The 27,929-nt window shown below is 40.0% G+C and overlaps 1 protein-coding gene across 6 annotated transcripts in view; it reads left to right on the top strand.

Moving 5' to 3' along the window:
- Positions 1 to 27,929, top strand: part of CADM1 (cell adhesion molecule 1) — a 330,897-nt gene that overhangs the window by 292,076 nt on the left and 10,892 nt on the right. Inside the window, exons 8-10 of one of the 6 annotated variants that reach the window (XM_033119594.1) lie at positions 3,592 to 3,669; positions 14,821 to 14,853; positions 22,025 to 22,078. The exons of 1 other annotated variant lie outside the window; for it this stretch is intronic. In XM_033119594.1, the coding sequence (XP_032975485.1) occupies positions 3,592 to 3,669; positions 14,821 to 14,853; positions 22,025 to 22,078 (165 nt within the window). The remainder of the gene's footprint in view (positions 1 to 3,591; positions 3,670 to 14,820; positions 14,854 to 22,024; positions 22,079 to 27,929) is intronic. 4 more of the 6 variants (XM_033119597.1, XM_033119595.1, XM_033119599.1 and 1 more) reach the window with 4 other exon arrangements.

The raw sequence follows: 27,929 nt of genomic DNA, 5'->3' as shown, positions 1-27,929 counted from the left end.
TTCTTTAGGAAGAAAATAGGAATAGAAGTATTTTAATGAAACAGAAGCATACTTTACACCATATCTACTTGGATATTAAAATATAATCTGTAGCCTATACCTGAGTTGTTGTTTTTTACCTTAGCACATTGCAAAATTAGAGAATCACCTCTAATCACCTTATTTGTAGACTTTGAGGTATATTTTCTTTGCACACTGCCCATGCTGTCTGTGGTTTACACATAATAGCTTTAATTTCCTCCAGTAGTTAAGGAGATCAAAGTGAAGAGAATGGCTTTTCCACGTAGGTGCTAGCGGGTGCCGCATGCCCCGTTTTTAGTTGACAATCCACAGAGCTCCGCTCTGTTCCTCAGCCTGTTCACAATCTGCTGATAGAGGGGAGTGGAAGGTAAATCCCTCCCTTTTGCTTCTACATCCCTCTCTTCTGCTCTCTGTACATCAGGGTTTGATGTACAAGTCCCTACATTGCTGTTACCCAGGTTTACAGACATTCAGCTCATTTTATAAACTGCAGATTTTAAAAAACAGTGACAAATTTCCACCAGCCCATTATATGCTTCCTGGATTCAGAAGACTAAAGTATCTAGAAAGACAATGTTGATTTACGATACCTACTGTTCCTACATCTCAAGACGGGAAACATTTTGTGGATTTGATGGACAGCTATATGGAATAATTTTGAATACTAGCTTCTGGTTAGTATTTATTGAGTGCTCACTTCGTTCCACGCCCTAGGATGACTGTTTTACATGCATGATCACCTCTGATCTCCACAGTAACATCATGAGGTAAGCATTACCATCATCCCGTTTCACAGGTGATGAAATGAAACTTAGAAGGGTCACATAACTTACCCAAGTTCACAAGATTATTCAATCAGAGCCATGATACCTTGACTCCAAAGTCCACAGTGAAATTGATATCTTTCTTTGTAGTTCTTTTTGTTCTCACTGCTTTCCAATAGAAAAAAATCTCTCCGATACATGATTGCTCTTTCAGAATTAACTCACTGGACCAGAGTACATTACTTGAAAGCCGAGAAACATTAGAGACCGACCTCTTTCAGCTCCCTGCACACCTACACACACACACACACACACACACACACACACACACACACACACACACACGTCTCTCCAGCCCAAGACAGTGCTCTTATCCTTGACTAGGGATTTGCTGGATCGGCAGTATAGTACCTCTCTCCCATGATCTGTGCTCCTAGCAATACTTGGAATGGCAGGTTAGACTACTAACCCAAGGTGTTGCTAGCCTATTAATAAAATATTCTAGCAATTTGAGAAGATGGTGAATAAATTTTCTTTTCAAAGCTGATTTACTGTACTACTAGAGTAACTTTCAGAGTACTTTATGAACTAAGAGTTAGCATGCCTTTACAATGTTTAATTTTCTGGAAGTAACTTCCATACTTGGAGAATCTAGCTGGGTCGGTGCCTGAGGCCCAGTTTGTTTTGTTCTTTTAGCTACTACGTGTCAAACCCAGCTCATTAGCTCCATCGCTGTATTGTTTTAAATAGTGGCCTCATATGGCTCTTATTGCTAGAAATGATCTAAGCATTGAGGTTTTAACTGTTACTGGAATCTATTTCAGGTAGGTCACTTGAGCCAGATGTGAAGGACAACAGTTACTCCAGTAGTGATGAAAATAATTGGAAGTGTGTGATTTTTCACAAAGGAAAGGGACTGGGGACCTGTTTTCTGAAGTCCGTGTCCTCACTAGTGTGGTCCAGCCCTTGTTCATAATCATATTTTCAAATCACCTTCAGGTCCTTGTTAGTTATATTGTGGACCTCACATATTTTGTGCCAATACTTTTACAGACAGGTACAGAAATAGCGTCCTAGTGTGTCGGGGGAAGTCTCCCAGGTACAGAGTTCCTTGGCAGTGATAAATACTGTAATTGAACCAGAACAGAAGAGCCACAGTAGCTGTCCACACACTGGGCAGCAGGCAGCTTTCTGGGGTACAGTTGAGTTGGGGAGTGGAGGGAGCAGGAAGTCTTCAGTGCTTGGCTCAGGGGCCAGCTTGGCTCAGGGGCCAGCTTGGCTCAGGGGCCAGCTTGGCTCAGGGGCCAGCGTGCCTCGCTCACCTGCACCTGCACCTATACCTGCAGCAGGGTGCAGGCGCATCCCAAGGATCCGCAGGTCACAAAATACTTCCCCACCAAGGCCTCCGTAAGACAGTGTCCAAGGAGCAAGACTGAACATACTGCCTGTTCTTCTAAAAAGGTAGTTTAAAATTACTAAAATGATGATTTCTACATCTTGGAGAAGAATGAGGTTTGTTAGTTTGTTTGTTTGTGAACAATTTGCTGTTGATTCTTCACTATCAAATTTGTGCTTTTTTTGTATGTGTGAAAGATTATTGATCAGTAGTAGGAATCATTTTAAGTTGACCTTACAGGCAAGAACCAAGATAATGTTTTCATAAACTTTCAGGAAGTTGTACCAAACCCAGTAAAGGTGCAGTATATAATTAAAGTTTTGATGTCTTAATTAGACAATCTGAGAGCTCACTTGGAGATAAAAGGACACCAGATGTGTCAGGGAGAAAAAATTGGCGTGCTTTAGATAAAATTTAAAATCAAAAGCCTTCAAATCGTCTTATGCTCTATTATAGCAGAATGATCGCTTAGTTCAAAGTCTTGCTGACAATTTAACACATTCAGTTTGATCATTTGGGCTTAGAATCTTTTTTTTTCTCTTTCATATTTGCCCTTCCCTTTTCTCCCCAAATAATTTTTGAGAAGATAGAAGAATATACAGTTATCAAGCATCTGACAAAGGATTCCCTTTGGGAATTCCTGGCTTTGAGGGTCAAGCCTCATTTATGTTTAATTTTCTTGTTTACAAGATGGAAAACATTCTTTCAGTTTTATCATTGTTGTCCACTTAGGTCAAGCTTTTAACATGCAAAGGCAACTAACTTATTAATATTGATAAGTTGTAAAATTTTATTGACTTTGAAAAAATAAAATCTCAGTATAGTTCTCTGGCTAGAACTTGATATTTAGTGGTGACATTCTCTCTTCTTTGTATAGAAGTATACAAAGTGTAGAAGTAGTTTTACTTCCTGCTGGGATGTACTGATGGAGAATAATGAAGTTAACAGTCACAGAGAACAAGGAGCAGGAGCATACTCATCCTTGGCGGATAGGAGCCCTTTAGAAAGAGCGGAGCCATTTCCTCCTTCCTCCCATCTGTAAAAGTATAAAATGAAATGACAACCATCGTACCCTCTTGGGTGCTGAGTTGGTTTAGCCTCACCTTTGAAATTGGATTTTGGGGAAGTGTGTCATAATGTTCTTATTTTCCCCCCTTCTCTGCTTCACATCTCCTCATCCCTCATTCACTTCATTAATACAAAACTCTTTTCTTCTTTCTAAGCTTAGCTCTTCCAACTAAAGCTTTCGGATATAATTAGAATAGATAAATCTTTGGGAGAAAACTTTTGGTTTTAAAGGAGGAAATCATCAAACAAACATCTCAATGTTCTCATGCTTTTGTTTTGTCATTACTGATCATTGTTGTGTTCAGCATTGTGGGTTTGATTTTCCTTTTTTTTTTTATCCAGATCCCCCCACAACTATCCCTCCTCCCACAACAACCACCACCACCACCACCACCACCACCATCCTTACCATCATCACAGGTATGGTACCTTCATTACCATTGAAAATGTCCTGAATGTATATTGTCTTTCTGGTATGTATAAAAAGAAACCTAATAGTTCCCATAAAATCCTTGGGATTTAATTGTTCCTTTATTTTGGAACTTCAAAGACATTAGATACTATGTTCTTCGGTTGAATCTTAAGGACCTCAGAAAATCTTTAACATCCAAGCATTTAATAGTAGATCTAATATTTTGCAGCTTACCTGTCAGAGAATTCTTATTTACACATCACAATTCAAAGCAAAATGCTAGGGAAAATGGCAGCCTGGCTCTTAGAGGACGGGCTGATAGCTTATGCTTAGCCGTGGTTGACGAAATGGTAAGTATTCTGGCTCTGGATCTTCTCCTTGTCTTACTTTCATCTTAATCCATGTGAAGGAAAACACACAGCCTTTAACATGCCCATGTGGACCACGTTCCTAAATACGTCGTCATCCTTCCTGCCCCAGCGAGTACCTGCTGATGGTCTTCCTGCCTATTCGTAGTGCGTAGGTCTCAAGAGATCAGAGGGAGTCACTGTCTTTTCCATGCTGGGCACCCACGTACCCCTCGCTGCCCTCAGTTAAGTGTTGGAGGCATGGAGAGGCAGTCACAGTGGTTGTAACTCGGTGGCTTTATCTCTTTGGACTGTCCAGAACTCTTATTCAAAATGAGATTCACTGTCTCTTATTCTTACTGTCACTGAGAGAAGTGTATCATCCATCCCCTTCCTGGTCTCCAGTGGCTCTCATATTACTTGATGTTGCTTGTCTGGGAGCCTTGGCTTGTCTTCTGCCTACCAAGGTAGGAAGGGTTATGGCCATACCGTGTAAACTAAACGTGCAGGATTTCCTTACGTAAGGTCTTCCCCGTCCACTGTTTACAGATGCCTACCACAGAAACTAAAAGTAATTGTTCTATGAGGAAAAAACAAGTCTTTAAAAAATAACTTTTCTACTTCATCTGTTATGTGATGAGACTGCAAGATCTCTCTGAGCCATGTGCCCTGGGATCCAGTCCTGTCACTGGACTTCCTTAACAACACTGAACATTTTACTTATCATTCTTCATGTGTAAATCCTCTTTACCACCCTAGATATGCCATCATCCTTTACGTTGACTTTCTGAACATTTTCAATTTTCACAGGAGTCAGTGAGATAGATAGGATGACACTTCAAAGTATTCAATGAAAGAGGAGGCCTCATCAGTTTATGAAATATAATACATTGTCTAATCTGTCTAATCTCAGTTTTCTTCACCTTTCTAGCCATGCAGTGAAACAAGGAGAACTTTAAATCAGCCACCAGTGAGGATTTTTCTGAATGTTGTTTATGAAAACATCAGTGCCTTAATGTAAAATCTTCTGAAAATCCATCAATTGGTTTTTTGTGTCTCACTCTAAACTCAGCTCCATGGAGGCTGCTTCCTAAATTCTTACCTGTGTGTATTTCTGCTTTACTTGTTGTTAATTCCTCTGCTTCTTAATTAAACTCCCTTTGTCAGTGTAGTGACTAGATTCCTCTGACTTTCTGGATCATTGATAAGCACAGCGAAGGTGCCCCTCCCTAACTCTGATCGGCAGGGCAACCACGCTCTCACCTTTCCATCCTACAAACGCGGCCATTTCCCCGTTGTGACGTCTTACCGCTTGTCCAGGTTGTACACCAGATGCGGCTTGAGCTCTCCTTTCGAGGTTTTCATGTGCTTCTGGGAACTGCCCTGGGATGTCAGTATAAATGATGTCGCCCTGTTCTGCACTGCCCTGCCTACGTGAACCCTTTAAGAACACCCTGCAGTAGCCCGGTTGGTCTTTGTAGACTTGCCCAGATATGAGCTAGCCTTTATTACCTCTCGTTGTAGAAGGTTCCAGCTAGAGCTAGCCAGCTTTACAGTTTAAAGCAGTCAAGGCCTCACTCACTCTGTACAGACACCACTTTTCTTTTTAATATGCAAAAACACTTTTCATCTGTAGCCGGCCTCTCACTATCTTAGGCTTTGTTTTTTTACGACCTTTCTTAACACTCCCTGAACTCCTCCCCCCTCACGATCCATCTCAGCCACTGGGTGGAGGCGCTTCAGTTCCCAGCTCTTAATCCTTCACTCCGGACTACAGCTAATTTTACATCCTCAGACAGCTACAACTCACTGCTATCACAGTTCCTGTTGCAGAGAGTCTGTTTAAGAGGAAATTTTAAAAACAAACTGCTACATTTCTGTCCACATCAAAGGTTCCTTTAATAGGGCCTCATCCTGGCTTCTCTCTCTCTGCTCCTGGCCTCTCAGTTCAAGGTAATGTAAGATGATCTCACAGATGCACTTTAGCCTCCCGATGTTAGCAGTTGAACCCTCTCTACACACAAAATGCATTTGTGGTAATGAATTCCCAGATTCTCACTGGCACACCCAAGAGTAGTTAAACTAAAATTGCCACTAAAACAACATTGTAGAATCCGTTGCCTTAATGGATGTGATCTTATAGGCTTACTGTGTCTTAACAAGCAGTCTTATATATATTTATCTTGCCCAGAAAGTACACTTGTGGAATTTAACATTTGCTCCTTTCTTCAAACAGATTAAAGGTTATGGAGCTGAATGATTCTGGGTCCCATTTTAAAGGTCCAGGCTATCCCCTAGATTTAGATTGGTTCCTAAAAAAAATCTTCCAGACTGAATCTTGACAAATGGATAGCTAAATTAATTTCCACTCTTCTCTCTTGCACTGTTTGGTATATTTCAGCCACTATTAGCCTTAAAAGCTTCAACAGCTAAATCCAATGACAGTAACATAAAGCCTGAGCTTAAAAAAAAAAAAAAAAGAAGAAGAAGAAGAAGCCCACAGTCATATATTTCTTTTCTCCCAGTCAAATGCAATAACTGAAACCCATTCCCCAGGTCAGAGTTTCATTACAAGAAAATGTACAAATACAATAGAAAAATATTTTTAAACTCAAAAGGTCATAGTTGATTTCTGATCCCTTTGAAAGGAGGTGTTCCATTGTTATCTTTTATCTTCTGTAACCAGGATAATCAAATTGTTCCGCTTGTTAGGAAGGCAGACTGTCATTGAGTTCCCAGTCACCCAGCTCTCTCAAAGCAGGTTACAGCTGCATCCCGGCGACCTTTGAAAGAGAGGAAGTGTAAGTCCAGTCTGACTCGAGGCTGCCCACCCAGAATCACAGACTCGATGGATGGGAGGAGAAGGGCATGTCTGCCTTTTTTCCATGCTGCGTGGAGCAGGTCTCCTGCATGTGGAGGGTAGCTTCCATAGCTTCATGTACGGAAGAATCTTTGCAGGCTCTAGAGCACTGAGAGGAATATTTGGTGTCAATTTGCCACATCAGTATTGTTGTGGCTTCACAACCATATTAGGCCATTAATGTTATTAGAATCTCTTTCCAAATTTAAAAAAGACAAAACACATGAGAGATAGAATTGGTGTGGAAGCCATGCAGAGCCTCAGTGTGATTTGCCATAAAAGTCTTTGGTGTCTCTGTTCTCTTTCATGTACATTGATATTCTGACCATATATTTGTTTCAACTATTACTATCGGCAGGCCCCCATTCTTTTTTTTTAAATCATGTTGAATTATACGTATAGTTTCATTCATGAAAATATATGCTATAATTGGAAGAGCAAACTGCGTAATTTAAATCGTCCCTGTAGTCTTCTGTTAAAATACAGGGATAGCCAGCCCCTACTCAGGTAAGAATCCTTCATGTATGTTCCTCTCAGAAACCAGAATCAAAAAAAACCTACTGCCATAGCAAGGGTGAGGATATTTATTTTGTTTTATTTTGAACTTTCTTTGAAGTTTGTTGACTCTGTGTATTAGGTATACATAGAATTACCTATTTCTGTGTTTGGTGATAGCTTCCTTCCCTGTCTGCCAGTTTGATCAAGCTTTTCCTTTAATCATCTTAGGAAAAGATTTTGTTTCCCTCCCTAGTTAATGTGGATATTGTATTGTTTCTGTCTGGTTGCATCCTGAGTTAGAGGCTTACTGAGGAGTACCCAGAAAGCACTTAGCACTTGCTCTAAACACCCTTAGCAGCTTAAATATAAAATTCAGGCCAGGAGAAATTTAACCTGTAGGTCACACTATACATCTGACTGTCATAAATTAAAAAATTAAAATCACCTTAGAATAAGAAATGAATAGCTATAGGGCCAAATTGAGAAACACATTTATCCTTTCATAAGGATGAAGTAGGTCATTTCTAAATGAGTTTTTCTCTTTTTTGAAGTATATATTCAATTGAATATTTTGTGTTTCATGGAAAAGAAAATGGCAAGGTTTTTCTTATTGTTCTCTAAGGACTCAAAACCCCAATATACCTTGGAGAAAGCGAGTCCCCCCCTCAGGCTCACCTTATTATTTTGACTTTCATAGTCTAATATCATAAGCTTTTGTGTGTGTGTAATGTGGATCAGATCATATAAGTAAAGAAGATGATTACAGCCCTTACCCTCCAGTAGTATTTGTAGAATATGCCAAATTGGGGAAATGCAACACCATAGCACGTTTTCAGTTTCTTAAATACAAAGGAAAGAAGGACACCTGACGTTAAGACTGACTCTCTAACATGACCATCTAACCAAGAACGCTTTCCTCCACAAAGAGCCATCTGCTCTCCAGCGTCTTGGCTACTGATTCCTGCTCTGTGTTGTTGATACTTGCATGGTGCAAGGGGTATATGCTTGTTTGCTTACAGGGGAGCCTTCAACAAATGTCAAGCGCCCGTAATGTGCGTAGCACTGTGCTGGTGCCTGTGAAGCCAGAAAATCCCTTTAACCCCTTAAAATATGGTCAGTGGAAGAATACACACACACACACACACACATTGGAACTCAGTAGCAGGAGATACTGTACAGTTAGGGCTCACTCAGTGGCACAGGCAGAAGACAGGAAAGAGCATCACAGGAGAGGTAGAATGGGGTCTGTGCCGTCAAAAAATGGGTAAAATGTGAATAAAAAAATCAAGGGCAGTTTTACCGAACCACTTCCACCAGTGCTACCCACCACTACCCTCAGAGACATCTGGCAGTGTCTGGAGACATTTTTGGTTGTCACCACCGGACGTACTTCTGGCATCTAATGGAGAGAGGCCAAGGATGCTGCTACATATCCTATAATGATGCAGAAGCCGGACCCCACAGCAAAGAATTATCTGGCCCCAAATGCTGAGACTGAGAAACCCTGCCCTACAGGGAACCAGACTTGGAGTTTCTGGGGACCTGGGTGGCAGTCCCATACTGGCAAGGAAAAAAGAACCTTCTTATAATGACTCTGGGAAGCAAGAAATCAGAGAAGAAAGAGCAACATTGGCAAGGGGGGAAGAAACAAACAAAAAGAAAGGATGACACTTTGGAAACTAAGCATGAAGGCCTAACTTTACTTCAAGCATCTATTCTATCTTCAATGTGTGTGTGTTTATATCCTGGGCAGATATTAAGCTGTTGTTGCTAGGAAATACACTTCTTTCATAGCAGAATGTTTGCTAAATTGCCTTTTCTCTAGAGTTAGCATCTACTCCATTAAGATTGTTTTTCATTTGTCATTTATTGAATACTTTTTGAGTGTCACTGATACGCCTGCATGCCTGGTGGCAGGAATATTATCAGGACACTAGTAAATATTATCAGGACACTAGTAAATATTATCAGGACACTAGTAAATATTATCAGGACACAGTAAATATTATCAGGACACTAGTAAATATTATCAGGACACCAGTAAATATTATCAGGACACTAGTAAATATTATCAGGACACCAGTAAATATTATCAGGACACCAGTAAATATTATCAGGACACTAGTAAATATTATCAGGACACAGTAAATATTATCAGGACACTAGTAAATATTATCAGGACACTAGTAAATATTATCAGGACACCAGTAAACACTCTTGAGTGGCCTTTGATGAAATGAGCCACCTTTTCAAATTTTGCCCCTAAAGTGCATGACCATTTTTTTCACACTGTCTTAAGCGTGTACACTTTTATTTTACTGACGATTATGAACCTCTTACAAATAGCATTGTAGCCAACCAGTTTTAACCCATATTGATTTATGAGGGAATGGAAGAAATGAGAACACTACAGTGATGCAGGTCACCTGATTCTGCATTTAAAAAACAAAAGAATAAGAGACGGGAAGTGAGTGATTTTTTTTTTTCTTCTAATGCTTCTATCATCATTGCCATACTTTTCTGTTCCTTGTTTAAAAATAGTCCTAGAGGTAAAGACTTGACGTGTTTCCATACAAAAGATTTATCAACAGTGCGAAAAGTAGTATCATAAACACAGGTTTCTCAAGATTAGAAAGTGCTGGTTGGAGCTGTCTTTGTAGAGGGAAATAAAGGACTTGGTTGGAGGACCCAGCCCTCCACTGTCTAGCAGGAGACGAGTATTAGCGACTACTGCCCTGTCCCTCTCTCCACCATCACCCTCTTCTTTTCCTCCCCTCCTCCTGCCTTGCCCATTCTGGTCCCCCCTCCCACCAGCATTCACACACAACATGATACAGGAATTGTTTTCCTTGTTAAATGAAACCACTGTATAGATTCCTATTATTTTCAGAACATCTGGTTTTCAAATGAAAAGGTCTCGGGCACAGCAGCACTAGTGAACAATTCTGAAGAAGCTTTTAACAAAACTTGAAATTGCTTAACCAAAAAAAAAAAATAATCCACTCCCCCTCCTGCTGTTCTGCAACACACAGTCTCTTCACTCAAAGGGGAGATGACATTAAGAAGTAAGAGATCTTTATTATAGCTCTCCTGTTTGTGCCTTTGAGCTTCAGATCTGTTTCTGTCCACTTCTCCCGTTCCTGAGAAATGGGAGTTTAATTAAAGCATAACATAGATGGAAAGAAAATTAACCTGGAAACCAGTGGAAAATAAGTTTCAAAGTTTAACTTTCTAGCACATATTTTTGCTTTCAATAGATTTCAAGTATAAATAAATAAATAAATAAATAAATAAATAAATAAAGGAAAAACTATATTTAATATACACTGGCCAGCATAGCACAACTATGAAAATGAAATTGTCAGGGGAATTCCTTGCCTGCCCTAGCGTCTAGATTTAAAGCAGCTCCATAACACAAACTGAAGGGGAATTCAATTAAGAAAACCCATTGGCTCCTTATTGACTTTAGTTAAGAAAATAAACTGGGGGAAAGTGTATTAAAATATGTCTGGACTGCTTAGTATGCTTTCATTTAAGCTTATGACAATCAAAATGGGAGAATTTAAATTCTTTGCAATTAAGCTCTGCTTTCGAGCAGATTGGGTTCTCTGGGTTATTACACTGTGCATGTTTTAATGTACACCCTACTCACACACCTCAGAATGCAGTCTTGCAGTGAAATCTGTGCATTGTAAAGCAGGAGCACCACAGAGCAATTGGAGAAGAAAAAGTATTTAAGGTTGTGAATTTAATTTTGTTCTAGGATTTTCATTTTCATTTATGGCACCCATTGTGTTTGAGACCACAGACTAATTTATGGATTAGTTTTAAAACCCCAGTCTGTCACACTCAATGAACAATTCTAAGTTGGAGAGAATCCATATGAAAGGATTAGAATGTGCCACAGTGGAGCTTACACATGACTGTTTCAACTAAATAGTGCCCAGCTGCCTCTCAGGCAGTCATTTTTTTTTCTTTCATTTTTCTTTTTTGATACTTAGTTAAATGGCTAGTGTCTCTAATCTCACACATTGTCAGAGCCTTTTCATGTTGTAAATATTATATACTGCAACATGAAATGTAGATGATGTTTAATTTATTCAAGATAGGATCCCGTAAATTGTTTGTATGGCTGGGAGACTAAGAAGAAAAGTCAATATTTAGTGAAATGTGCATCTTTCAAATAGCAGTATGGGGCCCACCCTTGGACACCTTGTTTGATTATGCTCATAAACCAGCTAGAGAGTGACTATTATGAACGCACACACTTACTGGGTTTTCAAGAACATGAGATTGTTTTGTGTTGACCATATAAAATAAATGTACAATAAATTTGCCCTTGTAATTAAAATTAAAATAGATATCAGTTAAAACAGCTCAGTGAAGCCTTTTTAATTTTTAACCCTGTGCCACCATAAGTCCAACTCAACTTTTTGGGACCTATTTTTCTCATAGGCCTAGCTCAAAGGTGATTCTTTAAAGGCATCAACAAAATAAAATTTAGAAAAGCCTTTGTCAGGGCAATTACCACTCTCATTTTTCAAGCTAATTAGCATTTATAACTTATATTGGAAATTTACTATTTGCATTTTGCCTGTTGTACACTTAAGATGTTATCAAACAACATAGTGGCCCCAGCAGTTAATTCACAGAGGTGGGCTTGCGCGTCTCTGCAGTCTTCTGATTAACATACCCTTCTAAGTCCTGCTTCACAGAGCTGCACTCATTCCAGAGCCAGGGTGTCTGTGGTTTCTGCATGAAGACATACAGCAATTATGAAGGAGAATTAGAATCTGTCACAGTGCTCTCCTGCGGGGAGCACAAAGTCACTTCGAAAGAATTTTTTTGTAATTCTTTACTTGAAATAGCCACTGTTCAGATAGCACACCAGATGCTCTTAGAGAAATGGAATCAGCCACTCCCCCAATACACCCTCAGTCTTGTTCTAAACTTTGTAGCCAACCTGTATTTCTGCTGCAGTCTTCTGCTCCATTGCTGGTCATGGTTTTGCCTTTACCAGCTCCAGTAACTGTGTTGTTTGACTTGAACCTGTGTTTGCCTTGAACTGTGTTAGAATTGTTTTTTCCTTTGCAACATCCCTTTCTCCTCCCCTGTTGGGTGCAATTGATGGATTTCCCATCCCAGAAGGGGAAGCAAGCTGCACTGTGAGCTTTCCTTTATTTGCTAGCACCCACATATGAGCTGATGTCTAGCTTCACTTAATTTCCTCATAAAGCGGACATAATGTTGTGAGGTAGGAAGACAGTAAATTGGGTAGTCACTGGTTAATGCAACTTTTGAGGATTCTAACCCTTAGGTTTTCTTCGCCCCCTTTCTTTCATTTTATACTAATGATTTACCTGGTAAACATACAGCATATTAGAAATGTTACTATAAAAATAATGAGCCAAGTTGTTTATTACTTTTTTTATTTTGGAAAGGAGTCAGTGCTTTAAAATGCCATAAAATGTATTAATATGCATGTAAGTGTTTCTGTACAAATGTGCATTTGATTTTGCGCTTCAAATTGAAAGCACCTCAAACTAACACTTGACTTGGATGTTTCAAATAAGATGTGTCAACTATATCATGAGAATCTGGTGTAGAGATGTTTCAACTGTACAATTTTTGGTATTTTTTTTTACTGCTATTTTATGCATACAGACTTGACTTGTAAGTATCATGTTCTTATGTGGTATATTTTATGCTTTTCTTTCCTTCATCTATTCTTTAGAAACCCAGATAAAAGTTATATTAAGCTACAGTGGCCTCTCAGACTTCTGGTTAATTCTGGCTCCTTTCAGAAGAGTTCTAAAGTTTTGATGGTATAGAGTCCTAAGGAAAGCATGCCAACTGAAGGGAAACACCAGTGTGAATTCCCGTGTCATATTTATAAATCAGAAGCACCAGGCTCGTTTGATTAAAAAAAGAAAGTTGTTTGGCATTCCAGCGCATTTAAACATTGCCTGTATTGAGTCCAACAAAGTCTTTTGAAGTCTCCAGAACTCATGAAAATAACTACCACCTAAATAGCTGCATTATAAAAAAGACAGGTAACTACTTGCAGTTTTAACCCAGAAAGCCACTTTAGCTAAAGATGACTAGCTCATGTGTCAGTGTCACCACTTCTTTCTGGCCAGAAGGGGAAAGTAGAAGGAGACATACTTGGAATGTGTAGCACTGAAAATTAAAGCCTAGCCAGATGGGTTGACACTGGAATGAAGTTGGCGAAAAGAGCGGTGTTAAAATGACTCTGGAAAAAGAATGTCATCGTTCATTTTGTTAGGTATTTATCCCACTTCCCCTCTAGCCAAAAGTAAAGAGAAAATTTCTTGAGCCTCTTGAGGAATTTCCTGTGAAGAGGTACCAGTATGGCACCTGGTTCTGAAGCCTGGTAAAAGCAGGAGAAAACGAGAACAGCATCGGCACTAGAAGAGACAAACCATGCTTTCTTCCACAGTATGTGCATCCGGCAATGAAAAAAAAATCCACGTGCTATCGCCTAATGTAGCCATGAAGGCAGGTCCCCTGGTAGCTCTCAGCAACGAATGTGGTTCTGAATGTGAGCCCAGGGATGGCTGGAGACTTTCATTTTTGGAGTGTCACATGCCCCATGATGAGAAGCGGCATTTGGCAAATCATGTGGACTTGGGTGTTTCCATGACAGACTTCTGCTCTTAGATTGTAACATAGTAAGATTTGCAGAGTTCAGAATGGGTGTGTGTGTGTGTGTGTGTGTGTGTGTGTTTCTGTATATATATGTCTGTGAAAGTGCTTATGAATGTGTGTTTGTGAGAATGTGTGTGTGTACCGGAACTAATCTGAAAACCTTGAACATGTTCATTCCCATGTCCTCCCAGTTAATTGAACTTTCCAGCTGAACTCCGCTGAAATAACACACTAGATGGAAAACTTGCACCCATGTATTCATCTGCAGGCACCTGAGCGTCAGTCATAAAAGGATCCAAAAAGCGTAATACTCATTGAAGCCTAATTGGCAGTCATGACACCCGAGTGGGTTGGGTTAAAACAAAGGCAATGTTTGAATGTATGCATCCATTGTTTAGCCAGAGGTTGGGCTGAGCTTTTCTGTCACAGTCCTGAGCCTTGATGCGTTAAGAGCCCTCTACCAGTCAGTTTGCCCTGGTGTTTCTCATCACTTTGCATGCTCCCCTGACTCTTGATTAGCAAGTAGATGTATCCTGGCGAGACCCCCAAAACCAAAGAATTTACTGTTTTCCTCACTGGCTCGCAGCTTTGAGCTGAAGGCATGTCTTAAAACAGTGCAACTCACTTCAAATGCTTTTTGCTTTTCATTTATTATTGCTTGTCACGCGATGTTCTTTGAAAGCTTGCTCATATATTATCTGTTCCATTTTTTTCCATTTTCCCTTTTTTTGCATGCCGTTCCTCCTGTTTCTTCCCTTCCTCCAATCCTCTGTTCCCGTCTGTAGACACAACGGCGACGACAGAACCAGCAGTTCACGGTTGGTATCACATTACTGTTTATCTACTTTCTCAGCACTGCTGAGAGGCAAGGCAAGCCTGGGAAAAAGAGAAATGTAGTCTTCAAGGGCAATCATGTTTCAAGTAGACTGATCTCATAAATATACTCTAATTTTTAAAGGCTTGAAAGACATGGAGTCTTGTCATTTCTGTTGTGAGTTCAGCAGCCAATGGTTGCAGTCTGAGATGAGGCCTCTGCCTCCCTGGCTGGCGGGAGGGCAGGACTGGCAGCTGCCCCTCGCCCTTATTTATATAACCCCGCCAGACACGGAAACACAAGGGACTTCAAAAACCTAATATTTGCCTAAAGACCTAGTTACTTTCTTCATTTATAGGCTAGAGTCCCAGGTACATGTTGAAGGGGAGTCATTTGTGTCACTTAGTAGTTGAGACTGAAGGACAGGTCAGGGCAGAAGATTCCTGTTTAAATTTCTGAGGTGGTGACAAGGAAGGTCATTGCTCTTCTTTTAACTATGTCCCCAGTCATGTTTACCTCCACAGCCCCTTCCTGGTTCACCCTTAATCACTATGTGTGCATAAAAGTTTATGTTAACATTTGGCAAGAAACATCCCAAACTAAGGAGGATACCACCTGTGTATTTTAACAGCATCAACTGGGACTTTAAAAAAATCATTTGTGTACAGGCTATCTTGTAGGAAAAATACTAAAAAGTGAGTTAAGATTTTAACCAAAAGGTGATAAGAACAGGAGGGGGCATCGCGAAATCCTTTCCCCAATTCCACCACTGATTTACTAGGTTGGAATAAGACTATTAACTTTTTATGTCTCTTCAATCAGAGAATTAGGGTCATGTTTCATCTGTTTATTACTTTATTACTTAGCTCAAACCTAACCGTGCTGATATTGTACTTGGACACAGATATGTTAGTTAAAAAATGGACTGAATTTTAATAATTGAATCCAAGGGAATTACTTGGTAAAGGGCCTACTTAAATCACTTTGCATGTTGTGCAGGTTTGAGATCCATCATTTAAATGATAAGAGGTGATCAGCCAACCCTGTACTGTTCATTCAACTATTAGAGAAACATCTCTTCCTAGTACAGACTGGTTTCCTTAAATAGACCTACACTTGAGGACTTATCTTTTGGAAATCTCTAAGCAAAACGTGCCTTGTGTGAGCTAGCTTTGAAGGTCAGGCCTTGATGCTTGGCAGATCACCCCCATATTTGGACATGCTGATGAGGAATTCTGAGAAAGCAAAACAAATTGTAGGTACAGAACAGCGCAGCCCTCCACTCCACTCTTACCTCACCCTGCCCTTCCCTGCCATCTGTATAAAGGGGAAAGTTCATAAAATAAGTTAAAGGGCCAACCAAATACACTGACGATCACGAAAAATCAATTAGGTATAAAACTTCCACTTTCTAAGGTAATGCCCCATAGTGCTGGCTACAACTCAGGCATTGCACTCCATTAAGCTCGGTTATTTGTAGGTTTCATCATTAATTGAGCCCTTCCTGACATTTATCGATTATTCTTGGAGCTTTAAGGCTATTTTAATGTAGTTCAAGAGATTTTGTTCTGTTCTTTTTAAGATGCTTTAAGTTCTGAGCTTCCTATAATTAACTCCAGGGTCAAATGTAAACGTAAGATTCCTGAATTCTGTGAGATCTTTGAAGAAATATTGATCATTTATCTCCTAAGACTCCAGAGTTCTATTTTCTGGGTCCCTTCAATAAAATCTATGTACTTATGTGACTCTAATGGATTTAGGCCTTGGAGTTGTGCAGGATGTGAAGAGGAGGAAACATGTCCCCCCTTGACTTGAAAACTGAGAAGTTTACTTAGGGGCCAATCCTGATTTTAGGGCACTGTTTTTGATCAGGTCTTTCCATCTGGAGAGACAGAAAGTGAAGGTGATCTCTTTGTGTGGAATAATAAAGAGACACTTGGAGCAGGATTTTATATCATTACTCTGGCAGGAAATAGACATCTGTGTAGTGTGAGCAGCAACCTGTCTTATTAGTTCTGGGACAGTGTTGAAGCCAGTGATGCCTCAGTAACATGTTATTGACTGGCAGTGCCTGAGAAGTATACCTAGAGCCAAGAAGTTTGAGGAGGAAAAAAGAAAGAATATATATATATAGTGATTCTTTAACAGCAGAAGGAGAGAAGTGATAAAACTAGGCTGATTCCTATATAATGCATTTATAAATACACTCTCTAACTTGGCTAAAATCCTCACAGTGTCCCCACAAATGGGGTCCTACCACTATTTTGAACAGCACATTCTCCAGCCCACAGGAAAAAGCTTTAATGACAGCCAAAGTAATATTGAGAATTTTACTGGACAGAGGAGAAAAAGTCTCCCGGGTCAGTTGTCAGGATAAAAACAGTATATAGAAATATGGTGGAAATTACAAAGCAGGGAACAGGTATCCAAACAGATGGAGGTACAGAACTGATTTTATTTGACTGAATTATGGCTAAAACCTATCTTCTTTGATGCAGCAACCATTTGACTTAGATGCACTTGAGAGTAATCTTGAGATGTTCATTATGGAGAGCTGAGCCTAGAAAAATGTGGTTTGATAACTTGGCAACTTAAATGACAAGACATATTATTAGGTCAGCCAGTTGTGACCATTTTATTGGTCTTAAAAGTTTTCATACTGGATTTCCTTCCATATTTCTCTTTCATAAAAAGGAAAAAAATGATTTTACAAAAAGCTTTCCCTTTGAAGACTCATTAAAATATTTTATTCAAGCTTGTGTTGCTAGAGTATGTATGAAGTATACCAGTTGTTTATGTACGTTGACCATTTGTTCTTACCAATATCTGATTGGAATAATAAGCATGTATTGGAAGGTTAGAAGTGCATGGGCATGATTCAAAATCAAATGGATTTTCTCCAAAAAGAAACCAAACAATAATCAGCCACAATGTATTTTTAAGGATCTGATTGAGAGTAAAGATAAATGTGAGCGTACGAATGGAATTTTTAGACTAGGGTGATCTAAGGGATCTTCTTTGAATAAGGATCTTGAGCATTTGTGTTTTTGGAGCTCATCCTTAAGGCCTGGACAGGAATAATCCTGTGTTATCTGTGCATGTTGAGCGATGCAAAACACACTCTGCCAAATCCTGGTACCACTGGTCTGAACTTGATGGCAGAAATGCATGAGCGACTTACAGCACGGATGGTATCGTTGTTATTATGGTTATCGGTATGTGGGTGTGTGTGATGGTTTTTATTTGTTTGTTCAAATGTGGGCGCTTCTCTGTTATGTGTCTTGTGCCTTGTTCTTTTTCTGCCCTGTGTGTCCCCTCTCCCACCCCCACCCACCTCCCCCACGTGAGGTTTTGGGTGACAGCATGTCCATGGTCTGGAATAGTGCTTGTGCTTTTGCTGCACTGCAGTCAGCTGGCTTCCTCTAGGTTGAGGTCTCTCTTTCTTTCTCTTTCTCTGTCTCGCTCTCTCTCTTCCCCCCCTCCATTTTATTATTTTCAAATCTACCTGTCCTTTTGCTTTTCCACTTCTTGATACATTAGACGCTGATGATCTCATGAATTTAGGTGTCCCAAATGAGTTTTAAAATAGTTTTAAATTCAGTATGTAATTGCGGTAAGACTCAAACTGGGAACCCCTCTGAAACAATTTGTCACTTTTGGTTTCAAAATATTTGGCTTGTGCTAGATAGATACACTGCCCTTAGGTAATTACCCCGTGAGTCTCCCTTTCCCTGACTTACTTTATAAGTAGTGCAAGCCATGATAGAATTCTAAAAGCACATGAAATTCTCATCTTACTTTCTATTCAATTGTGGGAAAATTCTGAAGCCCGTTTTAAAGAAAAATAGCCAGCAGTGCGCATTATTACAACCTCTATGTCCACCCCCTGTGTATGTACCTCTCTGCACATCTCTCTGTATGAGTACACGACAGTGGCATTCAAAGGCTGTCATTCAGTCAAGGGACTCTGCAGACATTGTATGTTCTACTCAAGAACAAAGCTAAAGAGGTTTATGAATGGCTGCAGGACCTGAAGATTGCGTTTCAGCCTTGATATGCAGTTTGGAAACAATGTGCTACTGTTTAACGGCGTGAACCAAATTTCTGCTAATGGGAAGAAGGGAAAAACTCTTCACAAAAGCTGACAAAGCAGGAAGAACAGGATGACTGAGTTTTTAGATTAAAACTACCGGGGGCGTCTGAAATCTCTTATGGCTGATGATGGAAGTAACAGTTTCCATAATATGGCCAAGTGATCAGATGTATGCCGTTTAGGTAAGAGAGAGACCATCGCCTACTTTTTCATAATGGGAATGGTACTAGGACGGGTGGGCTAAAGCTTCTGTTTCCTAGAGGTTTTGTTTGATTGTTCTCTTTTGAAATTTTCTTTTAAAAAAGAAACCCTGATGAACTGAACCCACAAACATTAAGATTTTACGTGACTTTGAATTTCTTTCAGTATCTCTAGGATTTCTTAATGTTTCTAATTTTTGAGGTCTCCCTTAACCGGGTTTACAATCCTCCTGCTTTCAGAAGCCAGCGATGTCTGGTACAAAGGAGGAGTAGCAACTGCAGAAGCACTGCCTGAGGAGGCTTAGGCTGCGTGCTGCTCCCGGTAGCACCAAGAAGCAGCAAAACACACGTCTGCACGGAAGAGACAATTGTAGTGTATATATTCAACTATCACGTTTACACCGTAGGACTTCATTAATTGCTCCCTAAAATCCCATATGGACCACAAGTAAACTTTCATTTGTTTAACAAAGTCTAAAGAAATTGCTTGAATACATTTTAATTACAAATGACAAAAGGGCTTTAACGGATGATATGAAAGTTTAAAGAAAAAAAAAACAAGAAGTGGTTCCCCACTTGTTGTTAAATTGTGAAGATTTATTTTGAAGAATATTCTCTGCTTCATAAAATGCATCTTTGTCGTCGTCTTTGAGAAAATGAAAGGTATATAATTTTTAACATGGAGGAAAAGTACCTAAATCAGAAAAATTTTAGAAGGTAAATTTTGCATGTCATCACTTGCACACTTGGTGCTTCAGTAAACTCTTCCTAATTATATTTATTCAGAAATAATCCAACTATGGCGGAGTACTATAGATTTATAAAACACAATAGTAGTGCAAAAACAAATTTAACTCCACTAACCCTAGTGGCTTCCTATTCTCAGACGTAATCTGAGCAGTAGATTCCAGATGACATGGTGTTTTTTAAAGTTTATGTCATTAAAAATGAGTTTCATCTTTAATGAAGTGTATATCAACTGTCGGTTGCTTTTTAATGGGAAACTTTGCATATCAATGATATTTCATAAACATATTTGTCTTTATTTTTTTTAAATTAGCTTTCTAATGCCCTCTCCAAGGAAACAAGTCTTGAGCAGTAAAGATGCCTATTTGAAACATCCTTGTTTAATATGGTTCAGTGGGCACCAAGCACGTTTTTAGAATGCTTTGATATTCATTGGGCCACGTAGAAGTGAGGGATTAGCCTTCTGAGAACTGCAAATTCATAATTAACTACAGAGAAGTACTTTATGTTGCCCATTTATAACAATTATTCAAATAATTGTATTCATCAGTCTTTATTCAATGGATAAAGCCAATTAAAAATAGGAACACTTTCAACCAATCAGATTTCAGAACAAATGGCTAGAATAGCATCCTTACTCAGTTACCTCTATAATTTATTGCATTACTCACTGCTTTTCCGTTAGTTACCCAAATCCATAGTTTAGGTACATCCTCCATTTTTAATTGATACCTACCCTTGAATATTGGCACCCAAAAGTCTTGATGGAAATCCTTCCAGAGTTGATGATGTCATTACTTCCTTTCACAACACCGACCTAGCTATAATATTCATTTGGTTTCTTTATAAAACAACTTATAAAATCCAAGCTTTTACTGACCATTTTATACCTGAGTATTTCTGTTAACTTGGGGTTTTGGGGGGTTTCTTTTGGGTTTGTTTGTTTGTTTGTTTGTTTGTTTGTTGTTAAAGTGTGATTAGTTTGACATTGCTTGTTTCCAGGGCATTTGTTTTGGTTGCTTTTATGCTCTGGTTGGTAGTTCACTGAGCCTTCTCCCAAATCATTAATTCGGCAAATACTTTCTGAGCATATACTTTGTGCTTGGCTATAAAGAGAAGGGAAAGCTGAAAAAATAAGATGTTCCCCTCTCTTCAAAGACCTTGCAGTTTAATAGGTCCACAAACATCTTCAAAAGTGATAAATCCCATTAGAGAAGTATTAGCAAATTGTGCGAATTAGAGGACCTGGAACAATCAGACAGGACTTTGAGCAGAACATCGAAGAACAAGTAAAAGCCTCCTTGGTTGTCCAACATGTTGTGGTGTTTAATAGACTTCGTCAAAGGACCACCTGTAAGTAAAGTGTGAGGAAATGGAAGCTGTCTGCTACCTGAACCCCCCATTGTTTATCTACTTTCCTCTTCACTTCTTTTAATTCAAATCAGAGCTTAGCTGAGAGCCTTCACGGCTAGCCAGCGTTGGTGGTGACTGGGATGTCAGGCCCCCACTAGATTATCTCCTGACCTAACTGCTTTTTCAGCTTTGAGGGTTTTATTTTTCAGGAATACCTCTGATTTTTTAAATTTTCTTTTAAAAAAAAATCATTTCGCAAATCAGATTTCCTGATGAAGGCATAACCTGCAATCTGCAGTTAGCAGATGCTGTACCATGTGAAGCAAGTGATCCAAGAGCATCATAAATTGATCATGAACTGTATTTGTCAGTATTGGCAAAGGATTTCAATTTACGGTAAAATGTGAACTAAAACTTACAACTATATGTAACATCTAAATATGTTTGTATTTTAGAGATAGAGCATCAACAGCTAACAATCGGGCTTTATTTATTTTTCTTTTTTGCATGCTGTTATGAATGAATGATTTTAAACATTCACCTTCATGTTTCATGTGCTTTGAAAGTGGAGACTGAGGAATTTTTCTGCCTCGATTGTGTATCAACAAAATTAAATGATTGGAGAAATGTACTTACATATTAGTACATTCAAGCTATCCAAAAAAGAGAGTGAGAGCAAGAGATTTGGCTCATGTTTCTAAGAGATTCATCCTCAGTTCTTAAGTGTTTTGTTTATGTCCCTTGAGGAATGAAAAGAAAAACGATTTGTTTTTACTTGTAAGGCCTTACTCAGTTGCCCAATTCCGCAGAAGAACTGGACAGTGAGGACCTCTCAGGTAAGGGCTAGTCATTAGGTAAGGCACTGCAGTGTCCAACCTGTGGGTGCTCTGTCCACTTCTACGAAACGGCCATTTGGTTTGTTGAGCAATCATTTAGCAATTGTGGATTTTGAGACTAAAGAAAAATAAAATTTTATGAACACTTTCTTCCTCCCCACCCACCTTTTCCCTGTGGTAGTGGCATGTATACTTCAGCTTGGCACTGATGCTGTCAATGCAGTGAAGGTCAGGTCACCTTCGGGATTGTACTAAAGCCACTCTGTTCAGTGGCTTACAGGACATTTCAGGTTCTAGAGAGACAGAGGTTGCCAAGAAAGTGTATACACATTTTAAGAAGGGAAACTGTATTAAAATGGTAATACTCAATGTATACTGAAAATAAAAGATGAATACAAGTCACGTTTGACTTCTGCAATTACAAGAGGTGCTCAAAGTGGTTACCATCAGTGTCCAAACACTGAAGTGTTACAGGGAGCTACGGCTTGAGCAACTTTAACCAAAGTGTCCACTCGTATACATTTTTTTGGTACCCCCAGTATAATGGTTCAAGAGAAATTTTGTTGCATTACAGTGCAGTTTAAGGATGTTGGATTATGAGACAAGATTTTTATTTTGAAAAAAAAAAACAACTCATTGATCATTTACTTCTTTGAAGTAGACTGAAAAAAAAACCATGTCATAGTAACCTTAGAAGTAGGAGGTGGGGAGCAGCAGGAAGGAAGGGGGGGTGCAATTGTTTTGTCACACACCGTGATGTAAACTAATTATCTACCTCAGACCTTTTTCACAGAACACTGAGCTCTTGCAAAAGTAGGTTTCATGCTTGATTCCAGGATTTAGGTGTTACTAATCCAGAATAAGAAGCATATCCTTAAAAGTGGCGGTGGGGGGTGGTGAGATTTAAAATGGTCAGAGCTAAACAATTATATGAGCTCCCATGATATTGTAGGACCAGCTACAATATCATGGGAGCTCATATAATTGTTTAGCTCTGACCATTTCACTGCAAACCAGCTACAGCTTTTTATACATTTTGATCAGTCACTTCTTAATAAGTCAGTAAGGAAGGCCCCCCTCCTTATCACTGTGATTGAGAAACCAAGGCATAGGACTGTAGATACTCACTCCAATCTGTTGGAAAGAAGGGTTGCATATTGCCTCTTCTTGAAGAGGTTTCATTGCAGCTCCCTTGAATAGTTGCAGTATTAACTGCAGGTCTCACTACAGTGAGAGAGCAAGATGGTACCACTCAGTCTTGTCGGGTGCAATACATGTATTGCCCACTCTGTGCTGTCAAACCTCAGGGATGCCTTGATTTTTCTGTGACGTAGCATGTCCCAGTATGGGCTTAGCTGTTGGATTTTCCCACAGAGTGGAAGCTCTGGGAGGCCATATTGGTTTTGTTCACTGCTGTATGCCTGTTACTGCTGTATCCAAGCACTCAGCTGATACTTGGATGAATAAATGAATTCCAAATCCCAATGAACTTACATAGATAAATAAATAGAAGATTAGAAAGACAGCCTAGGCTATCAAGAAAGTGTTTCATTTTTGCCTCTTATTTGTGATATATTTGGAGACATTGCAAAAACATTAGCCCAACTTTCTTTTTAAATAGGAGTAGATAAGTCCTTCTCCCTGTGTAGAACGTAATGCCAGGCATAAGTAATCTGTGCTTTCAGTTCTCATCCTGACCCTAAATAAAACTGCTCTCTGACACAGTGGCCCTGGCAATTAAATCTTCTCAAGAATCCTAAGAAAGGACAAAGTTCTCATTGGCCTTGATCCCTCTTGGCACATTAGCCAGACAAAGATCACTCAGATATGCAGAAGTAATTTTTCTCCTCTTTAGGAAAATAGGACAATATCAGCCGTGCCCCTCTTCCCCCAGCGTCATCAGTTAAGGGATACTCTGGGTCTCAGCTCTGCACCAAGTCCGACGCGGCTTTGTTGCAGTTCTATCAATCACCTACGAATCAGGAGCAATAAACCAACAACTGTTTGTGTTCATCATAATACGGTTAAATTAATAACTGTGTCGCCCCCTCCCCCACTCCCTCCAGGAACCCTGCAGTCATATGTTGCTCAGGAACCATAAGTCATGTAGAACACTGATGATCTATCAGGCTGGGGCCAGGCTGCCTTTGCATCTGGTTTGATGAACTAATCAAAAACTGATTAGCACCTTTGTTCAAAGGGGATGCTGATTAATCAATTACTATTGATTGTGAGCTTGACTTCACTCAGCAGCAAAGAGACATCTGAAGGGAAAAAAAAACAACCAATAAAAATTGAGCAGCTGTCATAGTGTTTAAATTTATTAAAACAAAATACATTATTTTTTATGAAGCTGTCTTGAATTGGGTCACTGAAGGAGAGCATATTGATTGAGAAAGGATGAACTTCTCAAATTTCTGTAGCCTAGAAACTGAATTCAATTATAATACAAGACAAACAGGTTAACACCCGTTTTAAACAGTCCATCAATAAATTAGAGTAGGTGTTGCACATTTAATGCTAAACTGTGGCAATGAATAATATTACCATTCATTCCTCACTCTGTATGGGTGGAAATTTCGTCCTTTCCTTACCATGGATAAATGTTATAGTCTGCATTTCCTTCAAAATAATGACAGCCTAGCTTCTGCCTCCCCCACGCCCCCCACTTCGTCCTCATCCCCCATTCACTACTGCTACCTAAGATAATGACAGTTTCATAAGCAACATATGGTGTTCCATCCTCACCCAGCAAAGCAAGTTGCCCAGCCGATCCCCCTCTTTAATCTGCATTAAAAAATTATGCTGGTGTGTATTTCGGTGATTTAATTATTGGCAGACCTGGGGAGTTTATCCAGCTTGACTTTGAACCCTTTCATTTACTTTTTGGGTGTTAACTTTATTGATGATGGATCCACAAGAATTTTGAATTGTTTTATCAATTACATCTGCTGTTTCCTGGTGACAGCTGGTGGTTATTGCCACCCATGTGGAATAGAATAGCTTTAAGCATATTTATCCTTCTATTTTATTTTAAAACTTTTAAAAAATGTCTCCAACTGCCTCAGCAATGGGAGGGCCTTGGGGACTGTTTAGTGCAGTACGGTGGTAAATACACCATGTGCCAGACAATGGCCCTCCAGCACAATCCAAGCAATCCATCAGTCTCCTGCTTTTGAAGCAAAGGCTCTGACAAGAAATTCCAGAGCTGTCATGCTTCCCCAAAACATGTTTTCAACTCTTGCCCTACAAATGAGAAAGTGATCTGCAAAAATCCTACATCTCCCTCACAATCCGTACGAAAGTATGGGTGGAGGGCAAATTCTAAATGGCTTTGATGATAATCCATGCCAAGTGTTAAGGAGATATCCTGGTGAGCCAACTCTAGTCCCCTAAATGTATTACGAAGGAAACATGGGCTCAAAATATAGCCTAAATGTAGATAAGGTAAGCACTCTAAGGTCTTTGGATCCAGGTGATCAGCTCCAGGGTGGGATACATGACCATCTGGTTGTTGTGACTGTCCTCTGTGTGTGAAAAACTGTCAGTAGGCGTAGCATTTTGAGGGACTCTTAACTAGCCCCCACCTAATGTGTGGCCCGGATTTGGCATAGAGGCTGTTTCTTTGGTAGACTAATAATAATAACAGTAATGATGAAACAACAAAAAACCAGGTGGGCTGGGATGTGTAGACATATTCAAGGCATGGCCCATGAATGTAAAGTGTGGCATTATTTAACTTGTATCTATATAGTATTTACAGCTCAGAAAGCCTTTTCACACACAGTAATGATCTTATTTGACCTTCATTCATTTGACACAATTGTTGGAGCTCCTCCTCCGTGCTGGGCTCTGGGCTGGGCACCAGCATGCAGCAGTGAACAAGACCAACCAGGAGCTGGAACTGCCATGGATTTCACATGCCAGGCCCCTGGTCTTGTGTAGTTACATTGTAGTGGCGGAGACGGGCTCAAAACACAAGGTAATGTCGGACAGTGACAAGTGCTGTGAACAAAACAGAACTGGGTAAAGTGAGAATGAGTGACTGAGGTTAGAAAAGCTCAGCAGGGAAGCCCCTGGGACAGGAAGCCCAGTGGATGAGACTGAGCCAGCCAGGGGAACGTTTTCATGAAAATCCTGTGAGATTGTTAAGGAAGGGTTTTTAGTGTCAGTTTACAAATAAGGAAACTGGGGCTCCAGAGGTTAAATGACTTACTCAAGACACAGTCGGGGGGAAAATAAAAGTCAGAATTTGAACATATGGGTCTTCTTGCCTCGATAGGAGATAGAGACTCTGATTTAAAGTGATTATTTCCCCCTGTGAAATCCATAGTTCCTTTACTCGGGGGTCTTGGGAATCCTTTTCCTCTCGGACCCTTTTCAATTCACTCTTTTCACCCACAGAATGAGGAGGGGAAGGGAGGCTTTCCAGAGCCCATCAGATGTAGAGCCACACACTAACTAACCTAGATAGAGCTCTTGCAGCATTAAATCAAGCTCTTTGTCCTTCAAAGAAGACCTTAAATTCTGCTCAGATGTTTTCAGTGCCATTGTCCCCCAGATTCTCCTAAATTATGGTATTAGTTGCCCATGGAGATGGCTCTGAATGCCGTGGGAAGGTATTGGGTTGTAGAAGGTTAAACACGTAGATTCCCTTATTTTAAAATTCCATTTAGTACAAGGCAGTACACTGACAAATCATGTTGGCTTCATGCCAGCTTGTCCATGACTCTCTCACGATGTGACTTTGAACTTCATCGTATTGCTGATCTTCCCATAATCCAACATGCTCCTGTGTCCCTCATGGGGAGGAAGGAGACCATCAAATTAAAGTTCCTCCTTTAATTTGGAGGAACTTTTCTCCAAATTACAAAGTTGGCAGGCTACAAGGCAAAATGTGAATTCCAGTTCTACAGGTTGGACGCTGCTTTGGGGTGGCTTCATCATATTCATTAATCCATTCTCACACCCCCAAATGTCTGAGGTCCACTGAAGCATCTTTCTCCACAGAGAGATTGTAGTGGGAAATGTATGCTTGGAAATACTTCACAACCCTGTACTCTATCAGATGTATATACGCCTTTAAGGAAAACTCTGGTACCATCCTCAGTGCCTTCTTGGTGCTCAGGATGGAAAAGGCATCATGGTTCTGAGCCCTTATTACTATGAGACAGACAGAGAGGACTCGTGAGGGTGCCATTTGGTTTCTCTGGTAATGCTAAATGTCTTGGGAGGATTGCATCCTTTTGCTTCAAGTTACTTGAGAAGGGAGAAAAATCAACATTAAAAAAAAACACTTGTTCTTACATGTAGCTGACAGCAACTTAATATCCTGATACTCCAATGGTCCACCTGTATCATAACTTTGACTCAGTGGCCTTCAGCTGCCAGGCCCACAGCCTTGACCACACACAGGACAGGTAGACCATCAGTCATGCTGTGCCATTCTGCATAAATGAAAAGAAAGGGCTTGGTGACTTCAATTCGGCAAGTGTTTATGGGGCATCTCACCATCTGAGAACAATGCTGAGTGTGCAGAATAACCCTTACCCCCAAGAGCTAATAAGTATTTGCCTTGAGTCGGTGATACGAAATGGAATGAAGCCCTGGGCTAGAGGCACTTTCGTATTCAGCAACACACTGACCTCTCAGAACGACCCTGTGAAATGTATGATTGTGCCGAGTGGCTCAGGTTGGCTGATTGATCTTGCAGTCACAGAGAACAGTAATGCAGCCCAGCTTCTACCCCAGATTGGAGGGCAGGTCCAGTGCACTTTCCAGTGGACCCCGCAGGAGATGACCTCTTAACTCTTCCTGCATCTCCTGTTCGGGCCTGTTTCTGGAGGATAAG

The sequence above is a fragment of the Rhinolophus ferrumequinum genome, chromosome 11, assembly GCF_004115265.2.
Source record: "Rhinolophus ferrumequinum isolate MPI-CBG mRhiFer1 chromosome 11, mRhiFer1_v1.p, whole genome shotgun sequence".
Taxonomy (NCBI): domain Eukaryota; kingdom Metazoa; phylum Chordata; class Mammalia; order Chiroptera; family Rhinolophidae; genus Rhinolophus; species Rhinolophus ferrumequinum.
This window is presented reverse-complemented; position numbering and strand designations above follow the sequence as displayed.